The sequence below is a fragment of the Ciconia boyciana genome, chromosome 3 (genome assembly GCF_034638445.1).
Source record: "Ciconia boyciana chromosome 3, ASM3463844v1, whole genome shotgun sequence".
Classification (NCBI taxonomy): Eukaryota; Metazoa; Chordata; class Aves; order Ciconiiformes; family Ciconiidae; genus Ciconia; species Ciconia boyciana.
Genome location: NC_132936.1, coordinates 78,813,661 through 78,837,342, shown reverse-complemented (window position 1 = coordinate 78,837,342; position 23,682 = coordinate 78,813,661). Strand labels below are relative to the sequence as shown.

At 36.8% G+C, this 23,682-nt stretch overlaps 1 protein-coding gene across 3 annotated transcripts in view; it reads left to right on the top strand.

Annotated features, from left to right (window-relative positions):
• PDE10A (phosphodiesterase 10A) overlaps window positions 1–23,682 on the top strand; it is a 198,326-nt gene that overhangs the window by 151,440 nt on the left and 23,204 nt on the right. For 2 of the 3 annotated variants that reach the window (XM_072856233.1, XM_072856235.1), the window contains exons 8-17: window positions 1,801–1,851; window positions 3,765–3,823; window positions 6,499–6,550; window positions 10,121–10,263; window positions 12,457–12,549; window positions 13,185–13,371; window positions 14,822–14,964; window positions 17,027–17,110; window positions 20,001–20,151; window positions 23,209–23,364. In XM_072856233.1, the coding sequence (XP_072712334.1) occupies window positions 1,801–1,851; window positions 3,765–3,823; window positions 6,499–6,550; window positions 10,121–10,263; window positions 12,457–12,549; window positions 13,185–13,371; window positions 14,822–14,964; window positions 17,027–17,110; window positions 20,001–20,151; window positions 23,209–23,364 (1,119 nt within the window). Of the gene's footprint in view, window positions 1–1,800; window positions 1,852–3,764; window positions 3,824–6,498; window positions 6,551–10,120; window positions 10,264–12,456; window positions 12,550–13,184; window positions 13,372–14,821; window positions 14,965–17,026; window positions 17,111–20,000; window positions 20,152–23,208; window positions 23,366–23,682 lie in introns of all 3 variants that reach the window. The other variant, XM_072856234.1, reaches the window with a different exon arrangement.

The following is a 23,682-nucleotide window of genomic DNA, read 5'->3' as shown; positions in this document are numbered from 1 at the left end:
TTCCTTCTGATGCTTCCCCATCCAGATATTCCCATTTATAACCATCTTCCCATTTCCATGACTGTTCTCTACATTGCATGGTTTACTGTATTTATATAAGGCCTGTGTAGTTACATTATCCATAACTGTGCATTTGTCAATACAAAGTTATGAGTTGTTATCCAAGTACAAACAAATTTGAAAATGGAGCAGATATCGCAAAGGCTATCGCTGTATTAAAGCTGTTAGAAGTGCATCTTAGCTCTCATGCCTGGGTGAGGATCCTTGTTATGTCCCATCTACACATTAAGATGGCTCTCACATTAAGATGAATGTACCATTCATTTCTCTCTGTACCCTTCCCCAGGGAAGGGAACCTGAACACAGAGGTTAGGACAAAATGGGGTGAGTTCTAGCCAGGTCTGTTGTCTTGATAGTGGTACGAGATGCACCATGGAGCAGTTTAGCTGTACTGAACAGGAATTATTCTTGTGAAAAGGACAGAAAATGTGCATATAAGAGGTATTAAAACTAGCTCTCCCAAGGAAGGAAAAAACAGCAATATTTGTCAATTGTATATTCTGTTAATCAGTAACCTAAGTAGCCTAGCATACATGTGATGCTCATACATGTATATTAGTTGGGCAGTCAATGTCACTTCAGCCTCAGTGTTGCACCTGGTATTTTTTCACCAGTAAACAGAGGTCATGGTAGGGAACTGGATTAGTATGGTGGTGCCAGTGTCCCTGCTCACAGAACAAAGAACAGGCATTCATACAAAACCAGACTTCATTAATCTGCTGCTTACACACAATGTATTTATTTTTTAAAATTATCCTATTACATTAATCAAAGTAAAATTCAGATAAGTCTCAGACATGCATTGTTCTGTGCAAATATGAATCTTTTATGTTATATGAAATACCTTCTGTAACTGAATTTCATGAACGTTCTACTTGGAAAAGACTGGCTGCTAAATAAAAGTATCTTATTAGTAAATTAAATTATTTTAAGGTCACTTCCTGAGTGTTCTAAAGCATTCTTTTCATTTTCAGGTTTCAGAAAGCCTTTGGATACCATTAGCAGTTTTTATAAAAATGTGTACAATGTGTTCTGTTTAAAAAAAAAATAAAAAAATAAAAATCTTAGGAGGATATGCAGCAGCAGACCTCTTGTACTTCTGTCCTCTGTGTTCCTATAAAGCTCCGGTGTTTCAAGGACAGGAGATTATGCGTGGTAGCACATCTTAGTTAACTGCAGTTTACATGACACTTGTTTGAAATGTTGCCTGGAAACTGTCATACTTAAAACACTAGTCTTGAGCTGAGGGATCAGGTCTGGTTCTTCTGCCACCAAAATGGTAGTGAAAGAAACAGTGCCTGTTTACAGCTGGAAATAGCTGTGGCTGAAGAGATACAGCCCCAGAAAGATGCTCTGGGATATTTTATTTCTATGGCAGATGCCTTTCAACAATGTACATAAAGTAATTTTTAAAGCCCTCAGCTTATGGGATGTTTGTTTTGATGTTGTATTTCTGAGCTGATGGGTTCCCAATACCGCTTCTGAAGAGCATTGGTAAGCATTTTTTTGATACAAAAAATGAGGATTGTTCCCTTGTGACTGAATGTAGCTTACTAAAATTGAAACACTCACAAGTATACTGAGACTCACAAAATAACTGTCTTCCCACAAATTGTTACTGCCTGCCTGTCTAAAACAGCTCAGTCAATTTACTTAGCAGCTAGACAGAGAGAACGAGCACGTAACTGTTGTGCAGTTTTCAAGGTTTCTTGAGAGTTAGTTTCTTCTCTTTTGTTTCAGGTTGCAACAGCAAATCTTGCATGGGCTTCAGTAGCAATACATCAAGTACAAGTAAGTGTGGGTGGTTTTTCATTTTTTCATTGTGTAACCCTTCTGCCAGAACTTGATTAGTAGGAACATGGATTGTGATCAAATTTAAGTGGAGGTCACTACTAAAACATTAATTCAAGCCTCTTCCCTGAAACTGGGAAAAACATGCTAACGTTTTTGGTGTTCCTTGAGCTAGTTTTCCTCACTTGCAACCATGGATCAAATAAGTTAACAAACAATATTTTTACTAAAGGAAAAAGACACTTCAACAAAGTAGATGAATAATTGTTAAAGCAGAATTATAACAACTTTGTGGGTTTTTTCTTGTAAGAAGGCAACTGCTAGGCCAACTGGTTGCTTTCCTTCTGCTTTGGTATTCAGTTTGAGATTATTAGGTGTTGCTGGCTAAGCCTACTTTAAGCCATCCTTGCTAGCTGCTTCATGGTCCTGTAACTACTCCCACTGAGGATGCTTCATGTCGGGTGCTTAATGAAGCTCCACACAGTGCAAGCTGCTCTAGCAAACCCCAGCAGCTTTGCTAATAGGTTTTGTTACTTCAGATGGTAGAAGACGGTAACACTGAAACTAAACATATTCCGTCAACTCACAGAAGATGCTAAAATAGGTTCTTCTGTCAAGTCACAGGAGGAAGTTCATGACATTCTTTTTTTCATACACTTGGCAGAAGACTCACACAAAGCTTCCTGATTTTCTTTTCTAGACTCTAATATTTGCCACCTTGGTGCTGGAAGTCATTGACTTTCTTTGGGATGGGCATTCACCCTAGCATATTTAGGCAGAATTAGGTGGTGTAGACTATTGTACACTAGTAGAATTGCAATTGCATGCAGTTGTAGCTTTACGTTGTAACGACTCCCTTTTTAACTGGGAAGTCTTTCTCACCTAACAAAACAAAACATGGAAAGTTTAGTTTAAGCCTGTCCATTTGTCATTTTCATTTCTCTCCTTTCTACTAAGCGGAAGGCTTGCCCTTCCCAAGTTTTTGCATGAGAAGAATGCAAGAGTTTTGATCTGGCATTGGGACGTGCCTACCAGACTCACAGCTGGGTTTTAGGACGTAGTGTATATCAAGAAGTTGTACCTAGTTACCTAATTATATGCAAGAGTAAGGCTTGTGGATGTAGTTTGTCATACTTTGCGTGTTTATTTATATCTGCATTGCACAGATGAAAGATATTACTAGTTCTGAGTCATACTTTATTGTGTAAAAGGCACAAACAGTAGAGGCTTGTTTTCTTTTTTTGACCTCAGTGCTTGCTCTAGTAATAAACAGGTGTACAATTGTACTTTAGATACAGAGTATGCAATTAGGTGAAGTAAAAATACAGTTCAAAGCTTGGTTTCATCTAACACTTTGCTTCTAAAATGTAGTATGCATACTATTTTTTGTGTTCATATTCATGCTGATTTCTCCCAAACTTGAGCATATATCATCTGCTACTTAGCTTACATAAACTTGCCTGATGTCAGTCTTCAGCTGTGTCTACATGCTATTTTGCAACCTAGGAAAAAGTGGTAAAAGTATGGTAAGGAAGAAAGCAAACAAAATATTGGAAATTCTCAGAAGAGCTGAGGGTCTGGATAAGGAGGTGTCATTAAGTTGATTCCATAACCACATTCAGTGGCAGCCTTTGTGTTTGTTACACATGAACAAGTGTAACAACCAACATCTTTCAGAGAGTCTTAAGAAAGATGTTACTTGCATTTGACAGTTTTAACTCAGCAGCTGGATAGCTAAGATTGGAGCCCAGCACACAAAACCAGCTTTTTATTTTATACAGTGCTGTAACATATGTATATACTAGTAGTGGTATTTTTTTCATACAAATTAAATGGGTAGACTGCGTGACTTCAGTTTCCCTCTGACTTCAGTGTTCTTCTGGAGCAAATGATAACATGATCTGTGCTTCCAGGTGTGCCGAGGCCTTGCCAAGCAGACTGAACTGAATGACTTCTTGCTTGATGTATCGAAGTAAGTGTTATTTGCACTATAATCTCATCAATTTATGTTGATAAGCTTTTCTAACATGTCTCTTCCAATCTACCTGTGTTTTACACTGTAGCTCACAAGCAGGTGCAAAGGCGCACCTCGGAGGGTGGGCAAACTTCAGCACGGGGACAAGAACGAATGATGTGGGAGACAGTGGTGTATACCTATTAAACTTTTTTTTTGGTGGTGGTGCAGAAGAGAATGTAACATCCAATTATACCTTACAGAATTTGTTTACTCTTTTAGTCTTTTGCATGGGTTTTTTGCCTTTTTTTCCCCTCTTCTGTCAGAGTTAAACATGGCCCTCTTTTGAGAAGTGACAAACAGGCTTACCATCTCTTTTCATGGCCAATTTTAGAAGGTTTGAAAGGACTTTATGAAAAGTTAGTTAGCTTGCTTCAGCTTCCCCCCTGCCTTTTTTTGACATGTATGTGTATACACACACACACATGCATAAGTATACGCACTTCAGGGATATATCCTTGAAGAATCAGGGCTGCCACACGATTGTTCTTCCCCTGCATTTTCTGGAGGCTCTGTTTTCATTTTCAAAGACTGTAACTGTAAGTAGTATGTTTTCTTTTAATTTCTTCTCACAATAAATGCAAGATTAAATTGAAAACACAGTAAGAGTATGAAAGCTTGGGCTTAGACTTGCAAAGTCAATTTAGTGTCTTAGGTGATCTGCTGTTCCTTCATCCCTTTTTCTTTGTTGCTGCTATTAGCATCTTTAAATAGTAGAGATAGCTAATAAATTAAGACAAACCAGAGTTGTACTTTTGGTAAATCACAGTCTGGGGTGCTTAACAGTGTTTTATCAAACTAGTTGGTTGAATAATTTCTAAGTGCATCACAAAGGAATGATGACTGTGGAAGAATGAGATGTCTCAGATTTTTGCTGTTACAAACACTTCTGTGGGTCTTGATGAACAATTCTCAAACTGATGAGATTAGAGGCCGTCCAAGATTCCTATGTCATTGCTCAGGAATGCAGGCAGCCAGTCCACCCAGCTGGGATGGGGAGTGATATACCACAGAGAGGAGTCTACCCCTTGCAAGGAGGGCAAAGTGGTTGTATCCAGATGTTTGTCCTAGCTTTTTTTCCTCAGGGCTGACCTTGGGTTTTTATTTCAGCTTAGGTTCAGAGTGTGCCTCCTAAAGGGCATTCTCATCATTCCCTTGCCAGAGGTACCCACTTGCTGCAGTGTCTTGCACCATTGTGTTCCTTTCCAGAGTGCTTTTATGTTGCTAACGTCTGTACTGAGCTAGTTTACCAGAGAACTCTGGATTAATCCACCCAAATTTATGGGCTGGCAATTTTCTCTTGGTACATAGTACTGAGATGGTTTTAAAGAACTTTGTAATTATTTTAAAGTTTTAAAATAAAAATTACAATAAATACTGCAAATATTTAATATGTATTTCTATAAGAAAATACATCTCATACAGCATTATCAATTGCTAGAATTGTTTAGTTTTAACAAAAACAAAACTCTATGTTTTGAGCCACAAAATTGGGATATCATTTAATAACAACTTTATGAACTTCATGTAGGTAGAGACTTGCACTAGCAAGAAAGTAATTAGTTTCCTCTTAGAAATGGTCTGTACCTTTTCTTACATGGAAAGAGGGTTTCCTGTTCAGTGAGGAAATTGTTCGCGTGCAATGTCACTGGGACATGTTCTGTAACATTTTAGAAAGGGCATAGTATGCAGGGCTCCACCTCTTCATGTCCCTGACAATGTAAGACTAGTGTATTATGTATTTCCTTTCCACTAGAACCAAACAGAATGGAGCTGTATATATGTTCAAGGCCATGGGACAACGTCCTTCTGTCTGCTGGGAACATTGTAATCCGAGGGTTATTAAGACTTGGCATGTGGAAGATTTAGACTTCTTTTACTAATAAGTTTGACCTTTATCTTTCAACATTCTTGACTGTCCTTGGACAGTTACCACTTTGCTGTGAAACTGAGATACCTTTTTTTTTAAAGTCACAAGATGAGTCTTTTTTCTGCAACTTCAACATGATACACCTGAGTTGATAGAGAAGACTCATTAAGAGTTTTATAAATAGTTGCCTTTAAATAGTGTTAAGGGTTGGATAATATGACGTGAATTTATCTACAATACATAGTTTTCATTAGTTCTCAGTATGTAGTCCTCTATGCATAAAACTAATGAGGTGCTTTGAAAGCAGGGAGATAATATATATCAACAATGGAAGAATTTATTTTTTTTTAATCTTTTGGATTGTTTTTCTTTTCCTTTTTACTTCTCCTTTTAAAATTTTCAGTGTGTAAAGGGTGCCAAAGCATTTGGATACATTCTTGGTGTTGCTCAGCAGGGGCCTATTCAATCCATGGTAGGCAATGTTTGGTAGTCTTTTTCTTTTCTACAGAGAAAATTCTACAGATTACAGAGAATATTCTACAATTCTGTCATTTTAAAATAATGGCTTAAAGGAACAGAGCTAGGACCATTTCTCAATTCCCTTGTGCTATAGCAAGTCAGTCAGTGATTTTTCAAGGTGCAGAGGTTTGTCCTCACCTATTTGGACTCCACTGTTAAGCGGTTATGAAACAAGAGCCCATGACAGCCATTTGAGAAGCGTTTGACTAAATGCCAATATTTACTGACTTCTCTTTCTCTGCAGAACGTATTTTGATAATATAGTTGCAATAGATTCTCTACTTGAACATATAATGGTAAGTTGTCTTTTTCACTTCTAAGTTTATTAGTCTTAGTTATTAAAGTCCTTCATTCTCCTTTCCTTGAAGTAAGACATTACATCATTGAAATAGATGAGTGTTTATAATGGACACATAATACAAACAGTATTAACATCTCAATATGGAAGAAGGTGGCAAAGGTCAGCTTGATTTTTCATTGTCGCAACAACTTCGTTTCACAGCTTTCATAAGTGATGAAACATGACTGTCTCTGAACTAAATAGTTACTATTGTGTTTTAGAGAAGGTTTGAAAATTGTAACAGAAAGGCTTCTGGTTTTCTTTTTATTTTGGCTTGTTGTGTTGATTCCGTTTTCCTAAATTCAATTTGCTACATGCTGCAAAACACTCCTGAAGAAGTTATTGTCTGTAGGAAGGACTAGAGGTCAAACATTACTCCTAGAGTATTTGTTCAGTTCCTGAATGAGATGTGCAAGACACAACATCCCTATTGCTTTGCAAAAGTATTTACACCCATAACTACAGTGACAGAGTCAGTCAATGTTTTATAAAAATCACTAAAGCCAAGTACATTGAAATAACTAATCAATGAATTAAAGTACAGTTCAGACAGATTATAATTTTCTGAATCAATTTTGAATTCAGAATTATTTCTTGAATAGCGTTGACAGATACATATGGACTGGTTGTTCGTATCACATTTTGAGTGTTTGATATATGAATTATGCTTTTTACCTTCAGGCACATTCATTGCATACTGCAGTTCTTTTTCCTGAATGTAAATCTTAAATCAGGTCTGTGATACTATTGTTTCAATTTTCGTATTCAAAAAATTACTCTCCAACAGTACTCCGATACTGGCTCCAATCTTCAAAGTTAATATTCTTAGCTAGACTATTCAAAGACAACAAACTTAGAATGCAAACAAGTGGTTTTATTTAGAAACTTGAATTAGTAATGGAAAATATTCTGCAGTGTTTGTCTTATTCTGGTTAGTACACAGTCAAGAATTCTGCACATAGGACACATTTCTGAACATTGACTTTTCCAATTTAAATGAACTGCTTAAAAATAGCTTAACATTTAAAAGAACTGGTGTAATATAACATATGGCATTGAGAACAAATATTGATATTCTTCCCTGTTCTTCCCTATGAATAGAGGTCTGGTGGAAAATGCAATTGGCAGTAAAATAGGCTTACTCTTTCATCTTCTTTTCCAACACTTGGCTACATCATGATTCTGCATTTTAACCTGTGTAGATGTTTCATACTCAGCTTTCTTTGTAAGCTGTAGCAGTTGGCTGTTTCGTGGGCCAATTAATTACTTGCTTGCACATTTATTGCCATTTTATGGGAGTGTGACTTTATCATTATGTGGTTTATTCTGTGTTCCACAGTGAGAAAAGAGTGGAACTCAATTTCACCTCACTACTTCACTGCTTGGTGATTGCACTTAAAGTTTGATTTGTTCCTGTAATAATAAAGACAAAAGTACAGGGATTTTAGCATTCTTTTCATTTTTATTCTCATTAAAATCCCTCAGTGAAGTTAGTGGTATAAGGGTGTTTTTGAATATAGATGCAAGAAGGGGAAGCAGAAATTCAAGTTGCCTTGGAAATTTTCTTACTAATATGCTTGAGTAGTTGCAAGCAACCTACCCAAAAGGTGGTCTCTGGCCTCCCTATTGACAATGCAAAGCATACCTTTTGTACTGATATTCCCCTTCAACCACTGGCCTGGATTTGAGCTAGGGCTTTAGAGAAGTAAGGCTTTCTCATCCCATTAACTGTTTCTCTCAATTAGTAGTGTTTAAGCAGTTATTTTTGAAAAGCATGAGTCGTGACCAAGGTAAATTCTTGAGTCATGTGCATTAGAACACAAGAGTTTAATTGTATAAGATCAACACTGTGCTGTTGATTTTATAAAGAAATCTGATACAGTTTCTGAATAGGTGTAGAGAAGCATTTACTGGACCCCTTGTCCTTTTTGGCACAGTGTATATTCACTCTGTTTGGAATAAATGGTGTGAGTGGTCGAGATCTTTAAAATTCTTAGTGCTCTAACTGGAAAATATTTCACAAAAGTTACCTCTCAGCTGGCAGTCTCCCTGACTTTCTACTGCTCTGATGGAGCAAATGGAGTAGAAAGCAATAGATTCTTTCCAGCCACAGGTTCTGTTGGTACAGGAGGGCCCTTCAAGTTTTGTAGAGTTGGTCTAGATGGTTTCTGTGCAGTTCCCGTTACACAACTTGTATGGCGTGGGATTAGAGTCTCCCAAGTAATGGTTTATTGTCTCATGGGTTTTTTCTGCCAAGATCTAACATTTGTCTATTTGCACTAATATGAAATGAAATATTTTAGGTTTTTGTTTTCATTTTTGAAAGACAAGAGAGAAGGGGATGGTTAATTCATTCATACGGAAGTCTTGAGAATTCTTAAGACATGCCACCTGCATGCATTGCACACCAAGATGTAGTCAGCCTCTTTCTGTGGCTGAATGACTAGATAGCTATTATACACAATTTTTAAAAGTTGAGTGATGTCCACATCAGATCATGCTCTGCCACACAGTTACTATACTTTCTGAGCAGATAAGAAACATAGAAGTCATATCTGAATTGGATGGAGCAGGTTCTTGAGCCTGACTATACGGCATCTTAAGTTAACACAGTGATCCTTGTTCGACTTTGGTTGACTCTTTCCTCTTGTTCTCAGAAAGTCCATCATATGTCTGAGAAACATTTCAGTAAAGAGCTGCTGTGTTCCCGACAAGATTCTGTTCTGACAGACAGTGCTGGCTGGCAGTTAGTTGTGCTAAGATAAAACTAGCTAGTTCAAAGTATGATAGAGACCATGCAAGTCTATTGCTGTACTGTGGTACTTCCTTGACTATGGGTGGTACCTTGTGGGCTTTGGTTAGTTCATGTAGAACTACTAATTCTCAGCTTTTGTGCAAGAACTGTCCCTAGCATCAGGAGGGTGCAGCCATTTCCTATACCGCTGCACAGGGCAATCCATAATGACACTTCTAATCTTCCCTATTTGTTCATTGTTATGTATTACAGGCACATTTAGCTTTTTTAGAAACACTAGCCTCTCTGTTATGTCTGTCTTTGTTGGATATTCAATACCAATATATTTTAATTGAAGGTAAAGACAAAAAGCCAAAAATGGTCTTAGGTCTTGCTATATCCTATCTATTTAAAATCAAATAAAGGTGAATAATATCTAAACATAGAGGGAGGAAAGGTACCATTTTGAAAAGCATGCCTTGTACTTGAAAAACAGTGTAATAGGAAAGCCTTTTTTCTTTTAGCAAACATTCAAGCCTCTGAAGATATTCCCGCATTTCTCAAAGAGAAGAACACTCTAATTTACAAAAAAATATGGAATAAAAGACACACTTTCATTTTGAATTGTATCCTAAAAGATTGCTGTGAAGGTGGATGCTCCTTCAAACAGGTTTTCATACTGAATAATTTCTCAAAACTTTTATCTTCTAGGGACTTACGTTTTTATCAGATAAATGACTGAAGATAATCTAACTCATGACCGTTAACTCTAGTTTTGTTTTTTGTCTATAGATATATGCAAAAAACCTGGTGAATGCAGATAGGTGTGCACTCTTCCAGGTTGACCACAAAAATAAGGAGCTGTATTCAGACCTTTTTGATATTGGAGAAGAAAATGATGGGAAACCTGTCTTCAAGAAGACCAAAGAAATAAGGTAAGAGTAGCTACCAGAAGAACGCAGTTTCATTACAACTACGGATGTGCAGGCATTTTATTACCCAGTCTCTGTGCCTATCTGCAGGTACCCTGACAATACTTGTCATACTGTGATATCATTCCCACCAGGACCCGCCTCCAGAAGGTAGTACTTCTGGGAATGACATTGCAGTGCCATCGAAACAACGTCTCTGAAGCTATAACGTCACTCCTGGAAATGCCGTCTTCCGGAGGCGGTCCTTTTGGAAATCATGTTGGGAAAAAAACAGTGGTGTTCTGAGGTAGGTAAAGGTGCAGGTAAAGGTGCACCTAATCCATAGTCTGCCAGTGTGGGACTTTTTTTCCCAAGAGGGTTCCCAAGAGGAATTGAAATTTGTGCGATTCAAGCACATCCAAAGCAAGGAAATCACAATTTGTACTTCTTATGGATGGATTAGGCATATGTAGAATCTAGTATGGACTGGGCATTGGTTTTGAAGATTTCAAGTCCAGTAATTTAGTTTTACTTTTTCTCATGTGAATTTAGAGTATTTTCAAACTTTTAAATAATTGTAATTCTGAAGTATGCTTGAAGTGGTGAATTGGAAAATATATATGGGCTTGTAATGAATACATAGGATTCTCTGCCTAGAATTGATGTGTATTTCTGCTTTGTGTCACAAGTACATAATTTTTACACATATGCACATCTTTTTAATGAAAGAGGCAAAACAACAAAGTAAATATAACATTTTTCACTTTTAAAAAATTATGAATCCTTAATAGATACAGATTGAGATTTTCAAAGACACACAGATTTTAAACCTGCAGCTTCTTAAAAAGAAAGTAATGTATGACTACATATCTTGCACTAAAATTTTGGTAAAATACTCAGCACAGATTTTCTCAGAATTTTTTTCATTTCTTCCTTATACTTTTAAAGTTCTGGGCCTATATGAGATGTGATTCATGTCTTCACTTAGACTCCTTTAGACAAACTTACTCCCACTTACTACATTGTGCGAGTGAGAGTGGAAGGAGTCAAAATTGGTGCAATTTACATACTGACAAGCAAGGAGGTGGTGTAAATTAAAGAAGGTGGCCTGCTTTAACAAACACTTTCATACTCCTTCTTGATAATTGTTTTTCTTGCTTATATCTTTCTGTCTTTTCTGTATGAAAATTATTGAAATGTTGACTCTGAGTGGAAGGGTGTGAGCCATTTCACAGGTGCTGTATGCTGAAAGAGAAGTACAACTTAAATATCTGTAAGAAAGTGACACTGAGTCAGTCAGTCATCAGGAAGGAGCCTTAAGTTGGTGTGAGGTGCATATCATAAGAAGCAGCAGAAGAAAATAACTTAAAATCAGGTGTGCAGGGTGAAATCCCGTCAGCTTTGTCACTAACTTCAGGAGGGGCAGGATGCTACCCGAGTACATTTAGATTTGAAAGTGTTCCACATGTGATTCTTTCTACTTATTTTTCTCCACAAATTTTTTGTGCTTGTATGTCATAACTGTTTTATGTCAAAGAATTGAAAATTATTTCCTCACAAGACAGACTTGTAGATGTTTCTGGTTCAACTCCAGAATATATTTGTTGTGTTTAACTTTCTTGTGGTGATTAAGGGATACAGTTAGTACTATGGCATTGTTTGCATGTCATGAGATGGAACAAGCTAGTTATTCTGAAGTGTACATGGCAAACGCATATAATGTTTAGCTTTGAAATTTCCACTGGTCTTTTTCCAGTTTATTTTACCAAATCCACCTGCCCCCCTTGAAGAAACAAGCTCCATATTGCCTATGATGTGTCTAAAGAAACAATGAATATGTAAAAGTGGTGATAAAATCAATAGCTTGTAAAAGTAAACACAAGTCTCAGGTTCTGTACAAATTTCATGTTTATTAGGCATACCCCCAGGGTTATTGAAGACTTTGAATTTTTGTCACTAAAATGGTCATATTATGGCATCTTTTGTATTAAACTGTGTAGTTATATAAAATATTTTCAGAAAGTATCTATTAGTATGTGCTTTTTTATTTTATTATTTACTACTAGTTGTTGTCTTGTAAGATTTTTCTCCTGAAAGCATCAAAATGACGCTGGTTGGGAACAAATATCCATTACCGTGCCCAAGACAGACTCCACTGGAAAAATGTTTTTCCAGGTAGCTCGTGTTGTGTCTAACACACATTTTTATTTTCTGCAGATTTTCTATAGAAAAGGGAATAGCTGGTCAAGTGGCAAGAACAGGAGAAGTCCTTAACATTCCTGATGCCTATGCAGATCCACGCTTTAACAGGTAGGCTGTTATTCGTGGGAGGGGAAGATAGCTCACCAAACCTTTTACTTAAATTTACTACTTAAATTTCATATTAGGATGCATTCATGGAGCTGTGATCCTCTGATGAGGATCTATAGATATCTATTTAAATGCTTTAGCCATAGGAGATATTTTTAAGATACAAATAAAAAGTATTCTTTTTATCAAATATAAATATAATAGAGAAAAATTTAGTTATTTTTTCTGTTATGGAACTCTGCCCGGTTAGGTAGACTGTTGCTGATTTTCTTTATTAGCCTCCCTGCAATCTGATTAGTTTCAGAGGAGAAAAAAAAAGTTCACTAACAAATAGCATGCCTAAGTACCTGAATGTATTCCTTAATTTCATGAATAAGCTGACTGTACATTTGAAGAAGTATTAATTATTTATCTTGCAAATGGAGGTTAAAGGGTTAAAAAGTTATTTCTAAATATGACACAGTAGATGGAAATATTTGAGAGCTTTGGAGGTGAACTTCTTGCAGGTACTAATTATATCTACTTTAAAACTATTTAGTATGTTGTACATCAACATTTCTGAGAATCAAGGAATAGATATTAATTAATAATATTAACTCTTTTCTTTTTTTCATTTCTCTTTTCTGGCTCTCCAGAGAAGTAGACCTCTACACAGGCTACACAACCAGAAATATCCTGTGCATGCCTATTGTAAGCCGAGGAAGTGTAATAGGCGTTGTGCAGATGGTGAACAAAATAAGTGGAAGTGCCTTCTCTAAAACTGATGAGAACAACTTTAAAATGTTTGCAGTCTTTTGTGCTTTAGCCTTACACTGTGCTAATGTAAGTTTTATTTACAGTTTTGTAAGCTGTTGGTTTTAATGGGAAGACTTAGAATCCTACTTAAGGATTTTGATGTTCCAGATAATTAAAGTGATTCATAAGTCTGTTTCGTTGAATTAACAAGGAAACAGGAATCATTGAATTCTTTGCTGAATAATTGTATTTTAAGAGGATGATAGGGATTTATTTGATGCTTTCTGAAATAATTGTACTCTCGATACATCAATTTCGCATAGCTAAGCTGAGAGAGCAAGGTCTGAAATGTGAATGATATCTGTCTTCTCTTTTCCATTAGAAAGTATGATTCTTATTTACTTTTATAAATTCAGATCACGTGTTTTACAAATATAACTGGGGGATGCAGATGTTATCTATTCTCTCGATTCCATATGCTTAATTTTCAAAGATATCGATTTATACATTTATATGCTGTGCTATATACTCATAATTATGCATGGTTCTAGATAAGAGTGGATAGCTATTTTTGTTTTCAAACCCTTTATCATCACAAAAACCACTGTTCCTGTAGGAAGCATAAGCAATTTAATGATCATTACTATATAAGTATAAAAATGCAATAAATGCAATAAAAATGCAATGTAGAAGAAATGTATCATATTCATGGGAATTAAGATACAATGCAATGCCAGTTAAGCCTGGTGATTTACATTAAGCCATTTTACCAATATCATGCTGTTGGTAGACTGGGGCAACAAATTTTACTAACAGTTACTTAAACTTGTTCCACATGACTCAAGGCAAGTAGAAAGGCCTGAATATAAATGAAACTTGGGACTATGCAATCTGTCAGTTGTGTGCGAGTTTACTCTTTTTAGATGGTGAATGTTACCATTCAGGGCATACTGCTCCAGAGGATTATCTTTACCAGCAAAATTGTTGTGCCCTCACTTGTTTACAAACCATGCCATGTCTCCAATAGCTGTCTGAACCTCTCAATAATTGACTGTACTTATTTTTCACAGATATTACATAGTCATGTAGGTATGATAAACATCTCGTGTACTTTTTACTGTGCGTAGGTAGCAGTTATTTGTACCAATTAATAGCGGAATTCATGCAGTGGCACAAAATATGAATTGTGCCCTGTTATCAGTTTTCTTTCTGTTATCATATTGCAAGGGAATGAGCTCTGTTTGTAACTCCTGAACTTTGATTCTTTTTCTTGGGAGAGCTCAGACGCAGTGAAAAATCAGCCGAGCCTTAGATGTTTACCCCAGTGAGTAGATGCAGAATGATGCGATAGAAGGCCCAGTTTTCCAGAAGTACTGAATCTCATATAATCTGTCGCTTTTGTAATGTGTGAAGTTGAGCAGTCAAAAGCACTAATGTTTTTGCAGATGTTATTTTAAGAATAAGGGGTTGAATACAGGAAAAAAATATTTTTTCCTTTATTAAAATTTCACATTAATGAATGACTTCCCTTTTTCAGATGTACCACAGAATTCGCCATTCAGAGTGTATTTACCGTGTAACGATGGAGAAGCTATCCTACCACAGTGTTTGTACAGCAGAAGAGTGGCAAAACCTGATGCACTGTACACTGCCTCCACATATTTATAAAGAAATTGAACTGTAAGTATTTTTCTCATATAGCAACAGTTGTATCTTGTACCAGTCTGTGAAAAATATGATATTTTTTTTCCTAGGTGTAGTGGAAGGTTTTGTAGGAAGCACTTTTATTATTGAACTATCCCAAAACCATAGAGGTTTATCTCTGGCTTTCTTATACTTAGTTATACTTAATGACCTGTGAACAAAATTGATCTATCAAAGATGTAAAATAATACCTACTCAGAATGGTAGCATTTTCCTCAGGCATGGGTAGCTACAGTAGTTGCTTTAAGCATGAGTTTGTATGTAAGGATTGTAGAGATGAGCTTTCTTTCTGATAGTCCCAAGTTACCAACAGCTCTAAGACAGAGAGGAGGCTGAGCTGGAACATCAGTAGTTAAGATCAAATGCATGATCTCATCCCCTTGTGTATGTTTTAGAATAAAAGATTCAGCTTGTTCCTGGGATTTTCTGGGTTGTGTGTTTTTTGGGTTTGGGTTTGGCAGGTGAGGGGGATTGGGGTTTGGTTGGGTTTTGAGGGGTTTTTTTTGGTGTGTGTGTTTTGTGCATCTGCTTGTGCTTCTTGAAGGAGGGGAAAATGGATACAGATCTCCAAACTTCTGAAGATAATTCAGGGTTATTAATCTCAGGTGCTAGAGTTTAGAGTTGTGGCCTAAATTTGCAGGAGGACTTCCCATCCAGCCTCTTAAGCCTTCTCTGAAATAACTCAGTTACTTTCAGCTCTCAAGGATCTGCCGTGTGCTGAAGATGTACTTCTATCTGTATTTTATCAGTCAGTCCCCACTCAACGCTAACACTGGGAGTCATCTCATGCTTTATTCACTGTTTCTGGCCCAGGACAACAAATTCTACCGTAGTGACCAGGTGCCTAAAATCAGAACTCTCTGATATTGAGTCACAAAATCTAAGTTGTCTTTGTAAACCTAATCTCCAGAGCTCACTCACTCCTGTCAGGTGCTGAGCATTGTAGCTGTGAGCGAGCAAAGCCTGCAAGCGTATGCTTAACAGGGACTGCTTACAGTTAAAGTTCATCATATGCTGAAGTGATTTGCTTGAACACCAGAGTATTACCAGCTTGCAGGATTACACCCTAATAGAAGCTTACTCTTTGCAATACAATTTCTTGTGCTTTGTTAGATGGTATTATATAACCTACCTCCTCAGCAAAAATGACTTTTACTTGCAAAGATGACAGGTTTCATTCTAAATTATATTAACAGCCTTTAGTTCGAGCAATCTGAATAAATTTAACCATTTTCCAAGCAATTCAGCTACCTTCAGCTCTCTTGTACCTGCTGTGCTCTTCAGTATGCCATGTACGTGCAAGCATTTAGCTGGGTTCAATGGAAAGTAAATAGAAGACTTGCAGCACAGCAGGTAATTAATAATCGAAGGAGAAACAGTTCTGCTGAGCGGGTCCCTAATATTAGGCCTAAATGTTGATATTGGGAGACAGGAGAAGTCCTCAGCTATTGAAACATAAAAAATGCAGTATGAAGTGTTTGATTTTTGAAGTTTGGGCTTAATTTCTATTAGCCAGTAAAAGTTGATTTTTTCCTCTATCAAAATTAGAGCGAGTCTCACCGAATTCGTGACAGAAATTATTGGAAAAAAAACCTAGTAAATATATTATTACAGACACCATCTTTACAGTTCCTGGGAGGAAAGTCTGGAATATTTTAGGAGTGTCTGTAAAGCTCTCATCATCCCTGTAGAACAAAGATTTTCGTATGTTACTTAAGCAATGGATTCTTAAATAAAGATTTCTGTTTCTATTAATTAAAAAAGCCAAAGGCTAACCAAAGGCTAACGGTTGGACTCAATGATCTTAAGGGTCTTTTCCAACCTAAATGATTCTATGATTCTATGAGCATAGTTCCATTGATCTTAGCAGAAATATATTAACTTACATTGCTGGAAAATATAACCTGTAAAGTCAGTTTTCTGTGTATATTCAGAAACAAGTGAATGCTGTCGGATATACGTTACCTAGTTGTTTTCACTTGCTTTTAGTAAGAGTGAAAAGGTATTTGTCCTTACTAAGCTGAAACTTTCTTCTTAGATACCACTTTGATATCAGTCCGTATGAGGATGTCTGGCCTGCCATTTTTGTCTACATGGTTCACCAGTCCTGTGGGACAGCCTGGTATGAAGTACATGATTTATTGCTTTAATTCTGTTATTTATGTGTTTATTTTTTAGGAAATTTTGAGATCATTATTTTCGAATTCAAGGTGGTCTTTTCTTCAGAGTTTATTTACTGTCTGGTCTGTACAGGGCTATAATAAGCAGGCTAGGTTTCTTGTCCCAGCTTCTTGGTCTTCAGTTAATAAAATTTGGGAACAGCCAGGTAAAAGAACTCATGATGTCATCCAAACAGTTGTCCTTCCAATATGTAGAAGTATTGTTTGGTTCTGAGATGCGATTGCTTTTCAGACAGAAGATGGTGAAGATATTAAAGGCACTCTTGCCACAAAGGAGAGAAGGTCCTTGAATATTGATTTTTCAAATGTATAGTTGCTGAAATTAATGTAGTATATGGTTAAAATAATCCAAGGTTAGATCTTATCTTGCTAAATAAATCAGTTATCGGCATCATTGTGCATTAATTATAGAAATGAATTATTTTCAAATGAAATGTTTCATTTATTGTCCTTTCTCTCAGTGTCCATTATCATTACTAAGATCAGTAGTCTCTTGGCTAAGTATGTCCCATTGCTGAAAGAAAGGAGCTGCTCCAAATTATGGAAAAAATCTACAGATGGGCAATTGAAAGGGGAAGTATCTCCCTGCAAAAAGGAGCAACATTTGGGAAACATTTGCTGGTGGCTGTTTCATCTTACTAACTGGATGAATCTCCATGCCCTCAAAGCATATAGTCAAACCTGAGGGTCTTTCTCATGTCTTCTTCAATACTGCAAAGTGGGTGACTGTTCTAAATACAGTTCTCTACTGCTCAGTGTAGTTAGGTTGTTTCCATTCCTGACTGAATGGCTGTGGATTTTCAGCTAAGTTCTGTTCTTTGCCGTCTGTGTCTCCCTGTCTCTTTCTTTCAAGGTGTAACTTTGATGGGAAAGAATTGGTATCTATTTGACATTTTTCAAATGAGTCTCAGCTTTCACATATAAAGTTAAAGAAACAAAACTGAGGACAATATCTGAAAAGGAGGCTGTTGGGACTGGACTTGTATTTAATTTCTGAAAGAACAAAACTTCTCAACCCTCTGAAACAAGTACATCTATTTTAGACTAAAATTTGGTTTTTAATATATTGAAGAGTAAGGTTATGCCTTTAAGTATACACCTATGTAATGTATAACTGTCCTGTCCAGGGATGATTTTGGAGAAAAATCTATTATATGCGCTACATTTTCTTTGTTCTCATGAAGAAATGATCTTTTACTGCTTTAATCAAGTATACAAAATACAGCAGTGGAGGAAGTAATGGTATTCTACATTGAGGTATCATTGATGATGGTTGTCCCTTTGGCTACAACTGTAGTATCCTGTAGTAACTATTGAGTTGATACTGGATGTAGATGTAAGTGACTGCTGTAATATTCTGAATTATGATGTACTATTTTAAACAGTAGTTCTAACAATTGTTCTAGAGCTGTCTGACTTAACTATCTAGAATTAAAAAAGAAAGCCTAAAGCTTTTTTGAAAGACAATATGCCTCTGTTTTTACTAATGTCAGACTAAGGCTAAGAAGAATAATTACCTTGCTCAGCACACAACCATAGAAATACGTTTTTCTGTCTAACTGGCTCCATATAGTACATGTGTTTACATTTTTACGTATAGGTCAGAGACATTCAGCTTTTCTTCCTCAGCCCACATGTACTGCAAAACTAGAATATTAATACCACTTCCTTGAGATACCCAAGAAATTATCAAAACATGGAACTTAAAAAAGGTCAAACCACAGTAACAGGGGGAAAAAGTGAGAATAAAGGAAAAACTGATCTGTTTGTGAGGGAAAAACTCAGTGACTTGGGACTCTGGCATCTTCAGTTCAGTTCTGGTCTTAAGTGTAATATTCCCTTTTCACTCCGGGCAGCTTGGATTAGGTACTTTAGAAAATTTTACTTGATATCTAATCTGTGCCTGAATTTCCCCATCTGTAAACAAAAAGTATTCAGCTTTCCTTTCAAAGGAACATTGGTAGATAAAGTCTATTAAAGATTGTGCAGAGCTCTGGTACTACAGAATATGAACTCTCTCAGAGGTGTTTTTGATGAGCACATAAGCCAAACAAAACAATTACTTTATCACTGCTTTTTTTTATTACCTTAGTGAAAATACTCTTGATCATAAATTCATTTTGCTTGTCTATATTAATAGCAAAAATAAAAATAAAAAATCTTTAAGACATAATCCCATAAATGCTATAGATTTGGGGCATTGTCATGGTTGACCAGCAATTACTTAACAAAATATTGTTTGGTGAAAAATGACAAAACAGTGAAATGTGAATTTCTGTTCATCTGGCCAAACTGGAAAAAAATCTTAAAGTCTTGGAAAAACCAAATCTTCTTCTTTTCACGATGTCAATATGGAGCATCTCAACTTCTATTCAAAACAATTTACACATTCGGCATTTGACTGAATTTTTAATATAAACAGGATTATTTCTTCTGTGTCATTTGCTTAAAAACCCTAATTTTCTATTTTGATCACAAATGATGTTTTCAAATTGTCCATTAGATGCAGAGTTTCACTATTAGGCAGGTTGAATAGATAACGATTTAAAGAAATCACACTTCTGGGAGCAGGGCAGGTTATGCAATTGTGTTGCCTGAGCTGGATAGCTTGACTTATGTTCCAGAACTTTACAGATTAAACTGTAAGAGCATTGTCTGGTATCCACGCTTCTCTGTCCTTGCCAAAACTTGAATGACTCTTGTAATCAATGAGTCATCTGCAATGAGAGTCAATCCTAGCAAGAAGAGTAAATCAAAGAGCATCTTTTCTCCTCTGTTGGTTATTTTTCCCGTTCTTATTTCTTGTCTCTGACCAAATTAATATCTTTCTAGCTTTGAACTTGAAAAGTTATGCCGATTTACTATGTCTGTAAAGAAGAATTATCGCCGTGTGCCCTACCACAACTGGAAGCATGCAGTTACTGTTGCACATTGCATGTATGCCATACTTCAGAACAACCAGGGGCTTTTCACTGATCTGGAGGTAGGTGAGATGATTGCATCAGTTACTTGACCTCATCAGAGGTATCCGCCATCGTAGAAGTACATTTACTATGCTAGAGTTTTGCTGTCAGCTTGGGCAGAGTGTATATAAAGGTCCCTGCAGAGGAACGGGTGTGAGTAGAAAGCTTGAGGAAGGAGAATTATTCAGATTCCTAATCCTAGTGTTTCCTTCACGTTTTTCAGGTCTGTCCACTGAAGAAGCAGTAGCAGATTTGCTATAAGTCCATGTCCACATTTTGAGGTTCTCCCTGCCCACATACAACCACAGTCTTTATTTTAGTTATTTAACCGTCAGATCTGTATTGAGGAGAGGGAAACACCCTGGATCTTGAACCCTGTGAGGTCTGGGAGATCCTGAATAGGAGGAGAAGGGTTGCAGAGATGGTTGACATACGCGAGTAAAGGAGAAGAATAGAAAGGATGGAAGGAAAACGGTTGTCCAAATGTGCTAATTCACTGATTAACTTTTATTGTACAAAAGTCTTCCTTAGCATGCGTGTACATATTTTAAACATAAACGTATAGTGTTTAAAAAAAATCAGGAAAAAAAATACTTCGAATAGATCACTAACTGGAAAAATTATAAAATGGAAGGCTTAGAATGGTTAAATGTTAATATACACTATGAAGAACTGTCACTTGTTTTATTTCTGAATTATGGTAGGTGCAACTGGGAGTGCTGTCTACTATTAATACTACCTGAAACTTCTGACTGGGAGAACCTGTTTTCAGTTGTGTATAACTTTGCCAAATACTAGCTGTCTGGGCTGTAATTTTCCAAGCTCCATGACTTCCTCAAACTGATTCATTTGGGGAAATTTCAGCCAAAATTGTTTGGCTCTTTTAAAGAAATATGCTAGGAGAAATCAAGTTTTTGTTCAGTGTATAGGAGTAAAATAAAATTTGGTGATCTTTCATTTGAAAAGGTCTATTTTTTTCTGCTGTAAAGCAGGGACTTGAAAATTGACACTGAAATAGGAAAGCTGCATTTGCCAGGCACATGGTGAAAGTTTGCAAAGCTATGCAAGTTTGAAAAAATCAGTATTCCTTTAACAACAAAAATCTGTGGATTGCAGCCTCAGGGATTATTTAAAGCTCTGATAATGTTCAGTAGTAACCAAGTAGTAAGCCCCATCTTTCTGGAGACACAGAGTAAGAAAGACAGGGAGAGCAAAAGAGGCAGCTGTTAAGAGAGATGGGAACAGTCCTTTTTCCCTGACAAACTCAAGCCATCCTTCACCTGTTTGAATGCCTCATCCCAATCTATGTTCCAGCTTTTTCTAGCGGTCTCCTCTCTTGAGACTGGAGATGAATCCAACAAGAATACAGGAAACTGCTGAAGGAAAGTTTGGGGAACTAGGATGGGCTGGTCTCAGATGAGGGATGATGACATGAGCCTTGATAGACTTAGAGATGGGAAGTATGAAACAGTGTAAAGGGGACTCCGATCTGGAGACAAATAGATCCAGCAGTTGGCAGTGGTCAAAGAGTTGGGATCCAAGCAGGGACATGGGTACAGGGTCAAGAGCACTGGGATTAGGCATTGTATAATTCTGAAGGATTGAGACAAGAATGACTTCCTGGGACGTGGCAACTGGGACGAGCTAGACAAAGAGAACCATCTGGTACAAGGAACAGACTGATGAGAATTGTAAGACTGGAAAAAACACGGGTTGTAAAGGATGCAACAGGAGAATTAAACTTGTGGGGGAAGGACAGAAAAGCTTATGCCCACTAGATCTAACATGTAGCACAAAGGATTCTGAGACTCATCATTCTTTTGCTGTCAGAGATGGTTTATCAAGTCTATTGGTTACATGTCTTGCCCCTCCTGATAGTAGTGAAAAGGGGATACCAGCTTCCTACAGCTGTTACAGCTCAACTTCAAGTAATATAGGTGTGTGTTATGTTCCTAAGGGTTCCACTTCTGCTGAGGATCTGTGTGGGTGTGTGCTGCTGCTTCATCTGTTTTATTATGTGCTTTTTAAAAATGCACTTCACAAGATGCAATATTGAAAAGGCATAATTAAAAATAAAAGTGAAGGATTTGAAATAAAAACAAAGGTCTCAAAATCAGGAATACAGTTAAGGTTGCTACAACCTTAATTCTGCATATTGTATATTTGTGATAAAATCTTTAGTTACATCATTGTTTGCTGTTTTTCCACAGTGCCTCTTAGTACAGTATACAGGTTGGATGTTGCTCAGTTAATAGGTGATTAATCAGTAGTCATTTTATAGCCTTATCATTGTTTACTGAATGCTAATCAGAACCAACTCTAAGGCATAGATGTTAAGTCTATAAAGACATTTTTGTGATACCCCATGCCGACAGTGACTGCTTCACAAACATTAATAAATGTGTTTTCAAAACACACCTGCTGCGTGAAAAACTTTTGCAAATGTTCATGTATTTTGTGTGTTGAAAGAGAGCTTTCAGGGACTCTATTTCTTCAGGATATTAAGAGTTAAATAAATTAAAAAAATCAGTGACTGTTGTACTTTGTTTGCAATTGCTGTTGTCCAGCGTTTCTGTGGCTCACATTAGTGACTTCCTAGGAAAAGTTTCACCTAGGAGACTTGGTCAGTGTCTTCAAGGAGTGTTGCAGAAGCAGGTCTAGCATTGCACTTTGGTGCAGCTGCCTTGACGAGGAGGTCATACATGTTGTGTACTTCCTCTCCTGCAATACCTGCGCTTTTTATTTTTTTAATAAACATGGTAAGGATTCAGTGGATGACCAGACTATCTGTTTAAAACTCAGATTCCTTCCTGAAGTAGAATCACTCCAATAGTACGTGATTGTGCAACAATGTTTTTTAAATTCATAATATATAAAAGGTTTGAATTACAATTGGACTGAGAATTTTAGTTCGGCACGTCACTTTTGTGTTTCTCGCAATTTTAAGGATGTTTCTCCATGTGCTTTTTGAAGGCAGTGTAAGCGTAGTGCAACTTTTACAGTATTTTGGGAAGAGAGTGACATCTAGGGGCAGGAAATACATCTTACTTTTCATGTTTATATCAATTTTTTTGTAGCGGAAAGGTCTTTTAGTTGCATGCCTGTGTCATGACCTGGATCACAGAGGTTACAGCAACAGCTATCTTCAGAAATTTGATCACCCCTTAGCTGCTCTCTATTCCACGTCAACAATGGAACAGCATCACTTCTCGCAGACTGTGTCCATCCTGCAGGTAGGATTATTGATATTGTATCTTCTGTGCAGTAGAGTCCAGTGGTGGAAATAAGAGTCACATCATTACCCAGTAGATTTTCTGAAGCATGTTTAATTTAATTTCTGGATTGTAGTGCTCATTTAGAAGAGCGGAAGATTTATTACAGCAAGCCAGTTCCACAAGTAGCAACGCAAGCGTTTAATAATAGTGCGAAACATAGCTTTCCCAAAATCTTGATGTTATAAAAAATATTGTGTATTTGAAGGTCTTTGCTTATGGCCTTCCTTTGGAGCTTTTAGCTTCTGGGTCAATGAGGGTTTTTGCTATGACCATACG